At 54.5% G+C, this 15761-nt stretch overlaps 1 protein-coding gene across 1 annotated transcript; it reads left to right on the top strand.

Annotated features, from left to right (window-relative positions):
• The first annotated feature begins 5383 nt into the window (after positions 1 to 5383).
• On the top strand, positions 5384 to 15507 carry CSUI_000731 (uncharacterized protein). The gene is made up of 5 exons (XM_068060962.1): positions 5384 to 7517; positions 8520 to 10073; positions 10296 to 10832; positions 11363 to 13537; positions 14161 to 15507. The coding sequence occupies exons 1-5, from the start codon at positions 7026 to 7028 to the stop codon at positions 14863 to 14865; spliced, it is 5463 nt and encodes a 1820-aa protein (XP_067927066.1). The 5' UTR covers positions 5384 to 7025; the 3' UTR covers positions 14866 to 15507.
• Positions 15508 to 15761: the final 254 nt, after the last annotated feature.

Raw genomic sequence — 15761 nt, forward strand, 5'->3', positions numbered from 1 at the left:
AAGGATTTGCCCTGCGGACAAAATGCGAGACACAAACAGCCATGCGATGTGACCGCCCAGTTTATACTTGCGTATGTTGGCACCCAGATGACTGGCAGCTTCAGAGTGCCCGTCACACATGCACGCTCGCTGAAGCCCAACCTCGAGGAGCTGCTTGTTAGTGGTCAAACGGGCGAAGCGGGTTTCTCCGGCTTCGTCATCTTTAAGAGAGGTTCGCCTGCACGCAACAACCAGACAGCAGGCACGGCGGCTCATGCGAAGTTTGTGGAGCTGTCAAGAACAACTGTGAACGACTTCTCGTCGTGCCGCAGCAGGACGCCGGTGTGAGGTGGACCCTGCGAGATGACAGCATTCAGCACCCATTTCCTGGGGAAAGCGCGGTGCCTCAGGAAACTCGGATCTGCACTTAGCGATGTCCCAGCCGCTATCCGTCTCCACGGTCAGGCACCCTCCATTGAAGAAAGTAAGATACCGCCCAGTTTCGGGAATCCAATATTAGGAGCGCACCAGTGATGGGGTTATTACAAAATCCCGAACGCAGCGCCACAAGGTATCCCCGCAAGTCACTCCTGTACTGTAAAAAAACGACAGCGGATACTAGCACGTCAAACCTGATCTCCTGGCGAAGACCGCCTGCTCGGATTGCTGAGACGGCACCTAGCGAGACATTATGGAGCCCGTGCATGATTTCCGCTACACTCGCCCGGCAAATCGTGACAACTGTTTTCCGATGGACCCGCCGATCACTCCGCGTCCCTAGCCTGGCGCGAACGGAAACGGCCCGCTCGTGGACCCTTCTGTTGGGAACAGCAGATCTGTCTGCTGGCGTGCGCTAGGCTGGGTCGGCCGCGCGGCGTGTGCGCGTGCACAACATAAAGTTCCCGAACGGGTAATAACCGCCGGGCGTTTGCTCTGTCTGTGATAGCGGCGCCGGAAAAAGCTTGTATGTCGCGTAGAAGAGCACGGTCCCGTATTCAACTACCACTGGGATTGCGTGGGCCAGCAACCCAGCGACTGGGTAACTACCGCACGTAAGCGATGCCCTAGGTAGTCTGCGCAGAAGGTAACTGTTACAATTTCAGAGAACAGTTATGTTGCCTCATTGGAGAAAAAGGTTGAAGGGCCGCAGTGAGGAGCGGGCAATCCTTTCACGCGACACAGGATCTTACTTGGGAGTATTCGTGGCGGGCTTTGAGATCGCGACCTGCTGCGTCGTCTCGATACTGCAGGCTTACAATGTTGAAAGCCTGTCTGCACAAACGATCAGAGCACTCCGCAATCTCCTCGTGCGTGGGGAAGCTCGGTTTCCGCACGGCTTTCGAGAGCTACATTGAAGCAGTCGGCTATCCTACCCCGTAAAGTTTTTCTTGGTTTTCTCGCGCAGGAACTCAACACGCCGTAGATCTTTCTGGAACAGTCAGAGGAGATCAAAATGCAGTTGTCGTAGCCCGGGTATACGTCTAGCTGCTCTCCGAAGGACTCACCGCTGTGTGCAGTCACGTATCGGCTGGAGAAGCCTCCCTGCAGTCCTGACCGAAAGACGGCCTTTCAGCTCTGATACATTCGCTGTCTCGGCTAGGTCGCAGGCACAAGACATGCGTCCCCATTGTGACACAGACACACATTGAGTACGCAGTGGCCGGAGCAGCAAATCAGGTGCCAGTAACGAAGCAGGAATCAGCGGGCGTCGCCCTTCGCAGGCAATCGTTGCCTGAGGCGCCAGGAATGACAACCCAGGCTCTGGTCATCACCTGCTTCGAGAGGACAAGTGCCTGGAAGGGACGGCTGCTTTGTAGGCGCCCCCCCACTGAGAGGGTTCACACTGAACGCGGTGTCTAATTGTTCTGCAGATCGGACTGCACTGGGTAGTCAGCCGGCCACTGGAGTAACATCTGAAGGCGGTTCTCTCCATGACTCGGTTTCTGTATTTCCAATAGACGAATCTCCACGCTTCCCAGACCGATATTTAATGCGATAGGCAATGCCCATGAATGAAGGTGCTGTGTTTTACGAGTTCAGAGTGAGAGGACCAGCCGTGCTGGCCAAATTATTTTGAAACACTGCTGCGCACGGCCAGGAACTCGGTGCTCCGTGCCCTGTACGAGTTCATGCACTTGGAACAGCTGCTGCTTTTGAAAGTGACGGGACGCCTCCACTTCCGAGCCGGAGAGGGCATCTCGCCTCACAGTTTCTGCCTCATCCTCAATCGACTTGTATCGTGTCTCCCTGAGCTGTATTTGCCGTCTGCGCGGGAAAATCAAGAAGCATCTCCGCCACCTCTCTTGATGCGAAGCACTAGTTTACCAAGAAAGAAAGGGACTGCAGCCACTGACCAGACAGCTATCTTTTGCTTCGACAGATGAACAGAAAATGGTCCAGGAAGGCGAATGGCTTCCCACTAGCGAAGTGCAATTTCTGAATGTTCATGGAGGGGCGGTGTCACTCCAGTCTGTGTTTTTGAGAGAAAGTTGTCTCGGTCCTGAGAGCTCTACACCTCCCAAAAGGCAAGATGTACTGCTTCACTCCTGGGAGCGGACCCGGGCGGCCGACCAACCGCCCGACTGGTTTCGTGCCCGGTATAGCAGCAGAACTTCCGCTACACAGTCGTGTGCTGGCAGGCCCAACCACGCAGACCTCATACACTTGAGGACAAGAAGATCCTCTGGCTGAAGCTCTTCCGCTAGCAAGTGTGAGGTTCCAGAGTAAAGGAGCTGCCTCTTCAGTTGGGACGTTGCATCCCTTTCCACAAAGTAAGGAGAAACACCTACCGACGGGCCTCGTAGAACTTCTGCCTCTGCAACGCCTTCTCCTGTTTATCTTTCTGCGCGAGACTCCGTTCCTCCGGTCTTACGTAACGATCATGATCTGTGGAACGTAAAAGGAAGAGCGCCTGCACTCTGCTGGCTCAGAACTCCGCGTGAGCCGCTGGCTGAAGAGAGATTGGCAGGAGGACGTGGCTGAAGAAGGATGTCACCTGGGCCCAAGCACTAGATGCACGCACTCCGATTTCTGCTAGGTCGTCCGAAACCCTGCGAGTTCTGAGTCGTGTGCAGGTCGCCGAAGCTTTTGTCTACACAGCTAGGTGGGCTGGCGTCGTCCTTGAGGTCACGGTGTGCGCAGCGGACTGCCGCCAAGCAGAAACCCGAAGGTCTACGGGCATGCCTTTTCTATGTACTTACCGCTCTCGAAAGAGGGCACAAGCGGAAGATCCGCAGCAGGTTGAACCGGATCTGTTACCACCTCAATCTTGGTAAACTTTTCCCGTCTCCGCTTCAGTCGGTCTTTCTCCAGAGTCTCCCGGTGAGGGAGATCTGTCCGGGGCTGGTACGGTGGCATATACATGTTTGAATACTGATCAGTTCGCGGGCTTCGGAGCGCTGCTTAGCGGAGCGGCGAAATTGGAGCAAGCCCGGAGAGAAAGAGCTGAATATGCCGACCCCTGGTCGCCTCAGTGATCATTTGAGCACAACGATGCACGCCTACGTCCGTCACACAGCAGATCGTGTGACAGGGCAGACAAACCGATTCGTCTCGGGGCGCGCGGGGAATGGAAGTAAGCGGAAGAATGGCGGAAGCCGTGAAATCAACTGTAAGATGACAGTTCTGAACTCGGTGAGGCAGACCAGGTTTAGCCGACCATCTATGTCACCAGAACAGTGACACTGAGAAACAAAAATGAATTCCAAAGCTACCGCTGCTCGAAGAGGCCGGACTTCCCCGGCATACAGAAAGCGAGATGTGATGTGCCAACCTGCCAGCCCCACGAACCGGCGGGCTACACGAACACCTTCGTTCGCCGGCCATTCGTGCGCACGTTGTCTCGAATAACGCCGCCCGCGCTGGGCAGCCCCTGAACGGAGAGGGGCCGCTAGCGAATTGCTGGCTTGCTACCAGAGAAGAGAAACGGCTCCAGAAGTTGAAGACGGCTGAAGAACCAGCAGTGGGCTTCTGAAGACAGTCCCGTGTGTATCGATGCTGATATGGGACCCCAGCCCATCTGGGAAAGTAAAGGAATCATTGACGTGCTTTCGTGCTTCTAGCCCCACGGGGAGTGCGCGCCTCCTGGCTGCTTTACTGTGCCGTCAGGAAATGTTCCGGTGTTGAGATGCGCGGGGTCTTTCGGTGGGCGGAGAGGGAGTCTGAGGCTCGTCCAGAGGCTAGGACTCGACCTGAGCGCCGCCATGGCGCCTGTAATGGAAAAACGAAGTTGTCCCTGCTGCATGCACACGAAACGCCACACCACACTTACGCTCGTCAGCCGCAACAACCAAGAATCTCCAATTAAGGAGAGGGGGGCCGCCGAAGACAATCGCCACGACCGACCGACATCTACGTGAAAAGAACGAGGGAGAGTTTCCTTATCTCCGTCAGGGAGCCGGTCAAGACTGAGAGCCACACCGCTGTGTGCCAGCTGCTCTACCGTGTCTTTTTAACGGGACAAAAAAAGTCGCTGCCACTATACCTGAAGCAAGAAGTTTGGATCGGCAGCTGCTGCCAAATACTCAGTACCACCGCCACGTCCGGCAGTGTCTTGGAAAAAGCCCAGGTTCAACCGGGCGTGCGTACGGCCCGCACCTCGAAACTCCAGACCTCCTTCTACTGCGTACGTTCTCGCAGGTAGTCGCGTGTTCCGCTTGCCGAGTGTTGGACAGGTCCGTTGTGTCTGGATGCCATGCCCGTTGTCCACCAGGTGGGCATATAGTCATCTTTCACATCAATTACAACTACGCCCTCACAATGACCGGAAGGCCGGGCACTGGCATCGAGACGTAAGACTCTGGCACTCTACGGCCGCACCTGGCTGGCACGCTCGCCACCCGGAAGGGCCCACGTGGAGCTCTTTTGTTGATGCTGGGTGCACAGTCTTTCGGGACTGCCACGCAACTGCCGTCCTTTCTCCAGTCAAGCAGAAGTAGGTGGGTCCGGCCCAGCGGCATTCCAATCGCCGACCTGATCCTGCGTCTATTACATGTGTTGTCTTAGACCCGACGAACGTGTGCTGGCGGGCAGGGGATTTGTGCAGCAGCTGGGAAACCGTTTTTGCAGTGGAGCTGGGAAGCGAGGAAGTGTAGCCCAAGTGGCAAAGCCCGTACGGGCCGAGAGAGAGAGCAACCCCAGGTGGCGCCCACAACTTCAGTGGCCGCTCCTAAGCGCACTCAACACTGTGAATATATGGCTTCGTCTGACCACGAGGCACCACACTTGGACTCAGTACTGCGTGAGGAACGTAGACACCGGAGGCCGCTCGGGGTGCGTGGCTAGCCATGCGGCAACGTCGGGGCAAGCTGTAGTTCGTTGTGCACCAATGCGTCCTTCAACTTTGCTTTACCTGCCTCATCTCGCCCCCGAAGAATGCCAAACACGCTTAGCACTGATGAGTTCAAGACAAAACGTGCATATCTATAAGCTGGGGATCACAGGAAGCGGAAATCGTTGACGTCGCGATTGGGACTCCGCGAGTATCGACACAGGTCGGGGTTAGTGACCCGATTCACTGTCATGCGAGCAGGAAGTTTCCGTTGGGCGCCTATGACGGCTTTATCCGATCGCAGGCATCATCGGCTTCACACGGTTCCTCCTCTATTAGGTTAGTCGTTCGCGCCTCTGAAGAAGCTGGCGTATTGTAGCGTGTCATAGACAAGTCCAGACGTCTGCTCCATCCTTTGTCTGGGCGGGATCCAGTTTCTTACGTCTGATTGGAGTGGAGGGCGGTGAAACTTTGACACAACTCCTCGCTTTTCTTTGAGTCATTCATCTCTTGCTTTGCAGTTCTGCCTACCTAGTTTGTCTGTCACGCCCAGCATTCGCTTGTCTCGGTGCAAGTGTCTTCTCACTGACGCAGTCCTTGACAAACATGCGCCCGCTTTTCTCCTCACTTTTCTCTTTACTCGTCGCATCCCATTCTTCTTGACTTGTGCAAACTGAAGACCATTATGGTCCTGCCGCAGTGTGATTCTTGGCAAGCCTGTCACCTACTTCGCTCACAACGACGTTGTGTCCTTCCCTCTCCTACACGGAAGCTGCGCATTTTGTCAAGCTTGGGCCTTGTATCTTGCGTGTTGGGATGACCCGTACTGTGTCTTGAGGTTTCACCCGCTGCTGTGTCCGCGTTACAAGTACAGCATTACTGACGTGATAGGCTTTTCCTGCTTTTTGAGGTATAACGCTCACCGGACGTCCTTGCAATCTGGGGCGGTATGGCTTGTTACGTCCCAACCTAGTGGCCTGAGTGAAGGCATTTTCTGTCGGTTTTCGAGCGGCCCCCACCGTCGCCGCACATCTCTTTTCCCCCCTGTAGTCCTTCGATCCTGTCACGGTCGCTTTGTGCCGGAGAATTGTCGCAGTGCAGCTCGGATATCGCGTATAACGGACTAACTCCAAAGAGAAAGATGAGTCCGCTGTCGGGTCACACCTTCAGTCTTGCCAGCAAGAAGTTTCTCCAGCCGTCCAGGATAGACGGGAGTGAACGGGACTGCTGGGGAAGCGACTGCGGTGCGTTCCGTGAGCCCGAGCGTATGATGTTAGCGCTAGAGGCTGTCTAACAGGCCGTCCAGACTTCTGGTCTGTGTCATTTCACAGGTTCCTCAGCTCCCCCCCAACAAGTCCTTGACCGTGAGCCTCCTGTTGTTTAAAGTAACTCCTCGATCCTGCTGCCGGAAACCCGGATTGACAGTCATTCAGTTACCTTTTTGAGAAGGGTTTGTTGAGGTCGATGTCTAAGCTCAGGTCGTTCCTCAGAGTCTCTTGGCAGTGTGTCTAAGGGTTTGTTTTGCCAAAAAACAAGGGTTCTGGGGACGTTTTCTCAACTTTCTAGTATAGTGGCTGTTTTCCGCTGACTTGTCTTCCCACGTTCGCCTCGCTAGCGCGCAACATCCTGACAGGATATCGGGCAGCCTTCCGACTGGCTCCCCAACCAGTGTGTTTGTCACAGTCGACGGCAAAAAGAGCTTTCACTGCTGCCGCAGTTTGGATCGTCCTCTCGTCGGGACTGCGGGCCTTAGCGGCCTTTAGCGAATATAGCCGCGATGGCAGCAGTGTCTGCAACCATTTCTCTTGGGAGGTGCGTGCGTCGAGGTGACTGTTTCTGCGGCGGCCCGAAACCCGATTGCCTTGTTTCCCCATCTGTCTCTGGAAGCGGTGAAGGCTCTTTCGGCGAACCCACCGACTATGCCCCAAGTGCTTCAACAAAACGAGAGGAATCTCAACTTGAGGGCTTGACTGAGTCGCGCAGAGATGTTTCTTATTTTGGATCCCGAGATAAACAACCACACCGCCTCTGCGAGATCGGAGAGAAAGGCTGCGGGGAGAGTGACGCCAGTCATGAGGAAACGCATGTCCGGCGCTATCCTGTCGGGTCAAAGCTCTCCGGTGTTTCTCTGCAAGAAGAAAACGAGGCTGGAGGTGGGCTGTGGGGCCTATGGATGTTGGCGAGCTTTGCTCTAGCCGCGGCTGCTTCTTTACGGGAAAGATGCGGAAACGAAAGACGGATGCGTAGGGGAGAAACAAAACGTCTCCAGGCAAGTTTCAGAAATCGTGACTGGGCTGCTAGCCACCGGAGAGCTGCAGCGGTTGCATGTGCTGTTTTCGATCGAATACATTGAATTTTGAAGAAACAATCTCGAGGGATTGTGAGATCCCCTACGCGTATCAAGTCATTTTCCTGTCCATGTGAAGAGCAACTGCGACCTCTAGATCGCCCGTCCGACATCCGTTTTTTTTGCCATATTTCCTCGTCGCTCCTCGGTGCTGCGCAAGGGACCCGACATCCTTCAGCCGCGAAGAGAAGTGCTGAAGGAGAAAGGCCGGGAAACCGGCGTTTCTCATTGTACGCATCTAGGGACATATTGTGTACGCATCATAGCAGTGTATAGTTTGGAAGGGGAACTGGGGGGATGAGGAGGCGAGGAGTCGGGCTGAAAAGGTGGGCACAGGCACTCGATCACGTATGAGAAGGCTTTACCTATAATACTACTGAAACTACTCTAGTCCCGCAGGCAGCTAGAGGGAGAAAGGAATCTGGCACACATCAATGAACTGTTGGTATCTCGTATAAATAGATAAAGGTGAGGAGGTTTGAGTTTTCATTTCTTCGCTCTTTTACGAGTGCGCAGTTTTGAACTGCAAGAAGATTACACCCGGCGTTGTTCCCGGCAGACCAGCACAACTGCTTGGGCTCTATACGATTGCATTTCGGGTGGAGTTTAGTTCTATCAGGGGATACGACAGGAGTATACTTCTCTCTATGTTATACGTCTGTTCATTAGGGGGAGCCGCCCACGAAGATGTGCATTGCCAAAGAATTCTTGGTTAGTATGGATCTGGGGAGATCGAAGCAGGAACGGCTTCCGTTATGGTGCGCCTGGATTACAAACTATTCTTTGTCTGGTAGTGGCGACGCTGTGGCCTAGGGTTGATTGGTGAGCCCTGTGTAGAGCGTTTTCAGTGCAATTAAATTTTTGGAGTAGGTACGGAATTGACGTTTTACGTGCGTTCTACTGCCCATGCCGCTTTTTCTTCAGCTCTTCAAGCTCCTTGGTCTACCCTCGTCCATTACACCTCATCCCCCTTACTGTTCGTCCTGTAGTCCTTCCCCTTGTCACTCGCCATGCCTACGGCTCTCCAGTGGCTTTGCTGGAAATGGAGATACTTTTTCAGTCGAAGACAACTCTCTTCCCTTACCTTGGCCATTGAACTGCTCCGGTTCTCGAACACTTTCCCGGGACCTGCTGCTGCTACCAAGTAGTCGTGGTTGTATTTCTCGTACCGTCCCCCTTCATTCCGAAGACTCCGCGTTTTTGCCGTGCACGCCGCGGTGTCGAGATGTGTCAACAAGTCTGTCCTCTTTGCAGGAGATCTCCAGCAACACTTTCAGTCGTAGGCTTCCAGATGCTGCGCCTTCACCACAGTGCTGCTCCTGTTACCAGTGCGGGGAGACTTCTATTTCCTACTTTCCTTCTCTTTGCTCTGGCAAGGAAGGACGGGGAGAGAAAGCGTGTGGAACACTCGCCGCGGGACAGCTGCACTGTGGAACTCGCGAAGGGAAGGCAACCAGGGAAGATCCAGAACCAACGAATAGGGTTCCGACGCTAATGTACGAGGGCTGGCTGTTAAAAGAAAGCCAGTGGCGTCGAGTGTGGCGTCCGAGGTACATCATGCTCTTCGTTGTCGAACAGGACTCGGGTTGTGGTGCGCCGTGTGATATCAGTGCCCCACAGCGATTCTCGTTCACGTCCGATGCCGACAATCCTGTTCCGACGGCTGCTACCACTGTGCCAGTAGACACAGCCTCGACTACAAGGGGGGAGGACGACCGTGCTGCATTCCCGGGTATCACTTCTGGTAAGACCCCGTCAGCCGCGGAAGGTAGTCTTTATTCGAGTGCGGAGTGCTGGGATTTTCAGGGTCCTTCCCAGCAGCCTCTTCCAGATGAAGGTAGTATTTTCCTACAAGGTCACCCTCGGTGGACAACTTCCGCTATAGTGTCTAGTGATGCTTGGGGCAACCAAAGGAAAACTCCGACATGTACCGCTGAAACTAGTGTTGTCCCTCCTCCTCCTAGAAACAGCTGGAATGTACCCGCGCCGTCTCAGGACCGCCTTCTGCATGCGTCAGGAGACAGCGAATTGGAAGGAAGCGCCACTTCGGATCGTCAAGACATTTTTCGAAACGCGATCACTTCTACGACCACCTCAAATGTTACTTGGGAGCTTCTCAGTGAAACTGAAGAAGGCCAGTCAGAGTATCAAGCTACTGGGGAGGGTTCAGAGAAATGTCAAGAGGACGGAAAGGATACCTGTTCTTCGTCACGCCAGGTGATTCTGGCTGCTTTTGAAAAAAACCCAAGATGCTTCGGAAATCGGAGAAGAGTCGAGCAGTCGTGCTCGACATTGACGTGTGGCTCAGAACCATGCCGTCGTTTGTTTTCACGTCACATCTTCACCTCAGAGCGAGAAGGGTGTACATACATCTCCTGCGAACAGAGGAGGGATGAGCGTAGGAAGACCGCTTTGGCGACCCTTTTGGGGCCGGAGGCGCCTCCACCAACAGAAGTGTTTGTCCTAGATTGTCAACAAGTGAGGTCCAGAGTAGTTGAGCTATGAGTAGCATGACACCAGGGGCAGGTACCTCATCGAGTTCTGATTACTAACCCTTCGCCCAAGGCCAAAGCTTTTAAGGAGTCTCGGGTGACTGTCTATAGTCGTGCTTGCTCACCGGGGAGTACCCCCAAGTGTGAAGTTTCAGCTCCCGGACTGTGCTGATTAGGGTGTCTCCTTTTGTGTTGTTTTTCTTCTCAGCGCGTACAGGTCTTGCCGTCCGTAATCCCAGCGTCGCGCGTGCAGAGTGGTGTGGCCTCCGTCTCCCACTCGGTGATCGGAGAGAGCTTGTCTATGTGTTCTGCTATTCAGCCTGGATGTCCTGGCTTCTTGAGCAGTGCCCCTTCGAACCCACGAGTTTGCGTGTCTCCGTCCTTCGGTCCGCACTCCGAGGCGATGAGTCCACCCGAAAATGGCACCCGGTGTCACGGCGTCGGGAAGGGACAGTTTCCTTTGTTCGAGGACATGGGTTACTCAACTGAAGGAAGAGATGCGCGAACCTCCGCGTCTTTTCCTGACGCAGATCCTCTTATTTACCCCAGGGCTGAGACCGACGGCCGCTGCGCTTTCCATAGTCGGGGGCAAATGCCTAACCACAAACAGGCTCGCACGTTCGCTCCGGGTAGCCCGGAATGCTTTCTCTGTCGCTTAAGTGGACAACAAGGACAAACGTCTGCGCAGAGGAGGGCTACGAATCCATTAACGCAAGGAACAGATGCACTTTTCTCTGAGATCCTGGTAAGTGCCACTCGTTTCAGCAACGCGTGTTGCCTCGTTACTCGTGTCTCGACTTCTGGTCCTGCAGTGCTGCTGTCTGCCACTCTCTCACCGAGTGGAGTCATTCCAGATCCAGTAGGAGGGCGCCTGCCCAAAGGTCAGGAGCCACGGACTGCGGAATCATTTGGCTTGATGACCTACCATCTTACGCCACATCGGAGAGTCCAGCACTGGGCGCCGGCATACTATTCATTCTCTATGCGGACACAATAGTCGAAGTTCCTGCCACCCTGTCTTGTTTCCCCTCCATGACAATTCGTCGCATGTATTTGACGACTCGCCCTCGCGTGGACTTTTGACTCGCTCTATGCGCGAACCTGGGCCCCAGGAAACTCACGAATCTTGTGAGGCTTCGACAATGGGAAAAAGACCTGGTGCTATAAGTTTCCACTGGACGTTTTGGTTCAGTGTCATTCTATCGTGTCCAGGCAACATGGTAATGAGGAGCTTTATGTTGGCAAGCAGTTGGACCATGCGTATTCTGCTTTCAGGTGCTCTCCGGTGCAGACGGCCGCCGTCTGCGATTAGCGCCCTGCTCGCTCCTGCGAAGAAGAGAAACGAGCTGCCCTGCTTCACCTTGCATTCCCAGAGGCGGACAGCGCTCCAGCCACACTGGCTTTCCGTCCGGTTCCGGTTTTCTTCACAGAATGCTGAACTGGTGGAAGACAGCGTCGAGGCCCGAACCAGTATCAGACAAGGCCGAGCCAGGGCAAAACTTCGTATCACTCAAGCAAGAAACGAGGCGCAATCGGAGAACGTGCAGCCCTCTTTCACAGGGGCCTACCTGCGAAAGTGGCCAGTATCGCTCGGTGTCATTTGATGCTACTGGGGGTGTTCAGTGTTTTTCAGTAGAGGGCACGCCTGATGAGGCAGCTGCAGGCTGCTCGCTACACAGTAGATCAGCTCTCTCTCGCTGCCCCTCCGTTGAAGACAATTTTCACACTGGCTCACCTGGGGGGCACGTTGGGGCGTCTGGACCGTGCGAATCTTTCTTGGTACGGTCGCCACCCGTGTCCTTGCAATGTGCTCAGAAACTTTCCAGTTGTACTTCTTCGCATGCCTGCGTCGGATACCCTTTAAATACATCTCCTGCGTCTGGTGCAATTTGTTCTGCTTCGACTTCCACGTCGCCGTCATTGTCATTTGGCTGGCCGTCTCCTCTCTCTGATGATGGCAACAGTGGTGCCGTCTCCAATGTCCAGGTCTGTAGCGATCCTTTTCCTGTCTCGTGCCCCGCCTCTTTCCGTCCTAATTCGTCTGTTTTCTCCTTCAGCTCTCGCACGGATACAACCAACAGCCACTCTCCAACACTGCCCACTTGTCACCTGCCGCTGAGTAAGGCCACACGGCCGGCGGACCCGGTTGATGTCATCGTGTCAGCTCCGAGGAGAAGTAATGCTTGGGGAGAGTGCCATTCAGAATCCAACCACGAAGACGAGAAAGACATTTCTCAGGAGGGGGTCGATCACAAGGAATCCTGCATGGTGCCGCGGTGCAATAGGTTTGCATCTGACAACGGAGGTGGTCATGTATCTCATGGGACATCGGCACTCACGGACACGTTATCCACAGGAGGAGACTTTTTGGAAGGCAAAACTGCACCTTCAGATACTGGCCTTTCATTGGGGAGTGAGCGCAAAGAGAAGTTCACAATAGGAAGGTGTGACATGAACTCAACAAAGGAAAAAGCGTCCCGAGCAGCCTTTCAATGGTCAACAGCCACAGCATCCCGACCTGTGCAGAGAAACGATAGCGGCACTTCTTCAAGGGCCAGAATCACAGAGTCCCAACTACTTCGCGGCTGGTGCAGAAGAGACGACCGAGAGACACTTTGGAAACCAGAAGAAACGGGCCCCGAGGGAGCCCCGGGTCTGTTGGAGACGGGGAAGAGACACTGGGACGGGCCCTGGCGGGAACACTTCTACTGTGCTCATGCATGTGAGGACTTTTTTGATTCGTCGGCGGACAGTGGGACACAGGAAATTCGAATGTGGGGCGCTGTCATCGGCCACCTGGTCTCTCCTCCCTGCTGCGATCTTCCGGATGCTCGTCCTTTTTCTGTTTTTTGTCGCCGGTCTTCTGTTGTTCCGAGGACGGAGTTTGCTCGATACTCGTCATGTCTTTGTAGGGAGCAGGGTAGATGGGATCCAACAGAAAGCACTTTCCCTGAGACTTCAGAGTTCCCAGCTTCTCCTCCTAGTGCCCTGCTTCTGCCGTTCCTTGCGCCGCACCTTGCAGAGAACGCACTGCCACCCCAGAGTCCTCTGCGTCTATTTCTCTCTCCCTGTCGGTTTGCCTCTCTTTCTAGACCGTCTCTCAAGACAATGCATAAGTGCCTTTTCTCATCCCTGCCGAGGCGGAGCCCCACTGCCTGTTGCTCGTACAGTGTATCTTGCCCTCGAAAGACGCTCTCCCAGTGCTGCGGACACAAGGGCTCCTGGACCAGTTTTTTTCAAACGGACACGGGGAAGCCGGGATACACAGGAAGGCCGCATCCGTGGCTTCTTCTCCGTTCAGATTGCTGCGACTGTTTTCGCGACTTCATCCGTCCTGTAAAAGCACTTACCGGCGAGGAAGCGTGGGAGGAGAGCTCGCAAGGGAAACGACATAGCACTCAACATTCCTCTGTCGCCCTCCTTTCGGAATCAGGACTGGCGTTGCCGCTGGTGAGCTCATTGAAGCGAAGAGCTTCACATACGCAGACGTCACTGATGCGTTATCATACAAGTAGTAGTCTCTCTCCTTTGCATAGGTCTGATGCTCTTGGAGTTTCGGTCCCATGCCATGTGGTCGGCCAACTGGTGCGTAGTGAGGGCATTACAGCGATTGTTCCTACCATCAACCGAGCCATAGATTCCAGCCCTCACGCAGTCGGCCTGCAGGCGCAGTAGAGTATGTAGGTGGTTTCATACTTTCCTTCCGGGCCACTAAACGCGCCTGTGTGAAAAGACGGCCCACTTCTGGTGCCGAGCTCAACGGGGTACGGGATCGGATGGTGCGCGAACTCTGATGCTAGCGTCCGGCCACGTCCCATCTGAGGAATACTATTTTTTTCAAAGTGACGGCGTAGAAGGTTTCGGAGGGGCGACAGAGCCTTTCGCGCTGAACCGGTTCGCTCGCAGGGGCATATGCCTCAGTGTATGTTGTCGTAACTGGCGGATTCGTTACCTTCCGGTTGCCCGTAGTCGCAACACTCGGGCGCGTTCACCGATGGTCTCTAAAGATGTTCAATGGTTTTTCCAAAATCTTTTGTCATTCGTTTCTAAATAGGTGTCCGTTGTCTCTGCAGGCGTCTAGGTGGCTACAAGCGGTAAGCCACGAGCGGAAGGGCTTGAGGGACGTCCTTCTTAGCAGGGCGCGAATCTGTGACGGCGGGGGAGGTCTCTCTCCTCGTAACTCTGTCAGCGAGCATGGAGAGGCTCACTTGAAGGCACAAGAGGCGACCTTGGATGATTCCTCTGAAACGCGCGATGCCACGGAAAAGCGAAGGACGGGTTACCCAAGCGCCTTACAGCGACCAGGAAAACTGTCCGCTTCACCATTGTGCGGTCCTGTCTCCAAGCATACTTCTCTGTTACAGAGATCGTCAGATTTGTTACTTGACTGGCAGCGGCGAGAACTGTTTTTGCTTTCTGTATACTTGGGCGCGGGAAAGATGAATCGAGGTGGCGCAGCCGAGGTCATGCCAGACAGTGCACAGCTGGGTTCTCGTCAGGGAAGTTGCCATCAGTCTCGGGGGGAGAGTTGTTTAGCTCGTTTCCCAAGCCCTCCTGGAAGTTTGTCTGCCGTATTCGGTGCGTCGTCGTCACTCCAACGGATAGCGTCCGGGGACCTGTCGACCTCATGCCGCAAGAAAACGGCGCATGAGGTTGAGGAAGAAACGGCCCCTTTTAGGAACTGGGTACATGACTGGTGTACTCACATCGGGTTCCAGGACCTGCAGTTGAGGTTGTTTACATATGCGATTGCGCACAAAGGCATCAGCAACAAGTGAAGACAGCCGTCAGACTGCACAAGTCGGTTGAGGGCACCCGGCTGCCGCTGTCGCCACGGTGCGAATGCAAACCGCGCGTTCGCTCACGGGAAAGTCAGATTCCTCCTAGCATAGGAACTGATGTGTGGGAGATCAACAGAAAAAGCTCCGTCATTTTACAGGGTCACTGCTTCACTCCTTTGACTCTTCTAAGGGGGCAGGTGGCTGTCTTTCCTCGTCAGAGGGCTAGTCTAATGCACTGGCCCACCGGCATAATCCCTTGAGTCGCACTCAAAGCGGAAATGCTTTTGCATGAAGGTCGCTTTGTTGTCCCTTTTGTTGTCAGTGCAGGGGCAGGGCATCAGGGCTTCAGTGGTCTCAGGTGGTCCATGCGAAAGCACGAAGAGACAGCTGTGCTTCCGCCTGAAAAGGAATTCGCTCCTTTTCCTTTTATTCTTGTGCTGCTGTGTGTGGCTTAGCGGTGGTTTCTTTGTATGCATTCAGTATGCACGCCGTGTGCGTTCTCGGGGGTTCGTTTTCTCGAAAAATTTCTTTTTTCTTGAACTCGGCAGGTGTCTACATGGAAGTCATACGGGCGGATTCGACAGGCTGAAGCATGCTGAGCATGCCGACTCGTGGAAACTTTCTATCAACGCAGGGGTGATCGCCTTGCTGACTGCAACAGTCGTCGTCAAAATGTAAGTTTATTTTCTTCTTTCGTACAATATATACAGCCAAAAACGAGACGTGCCGCGACCAAGTCACGGCGGTGCCGCTCAACCCACCCATGCACTGGCAGCTTATTGTGTGCTCGCACGCGGAGGTCGTAACCGATTTGTAGCGACAAACAGCGCTCGCGCAGAGGACCGCCGGAGACGTTACGCTGCCGAGTCGTCTGCGATTCTGCCTCCTTGCAA

The sequence above is a fragment of the Cystoisospora suis genome, assembly GCF_002600585.1.
Source record: "Cystoisospora suis strain Wien I chromosome Unknown contig_284, whole genome shotgun sequence".
NCBI classification, from domain to species: Eukaryota; Apicomplexa; class Conoidasida; order Eucoccidiorida; family Sarcocystidae; genus Cystoisospora; species Cystoisospora suis.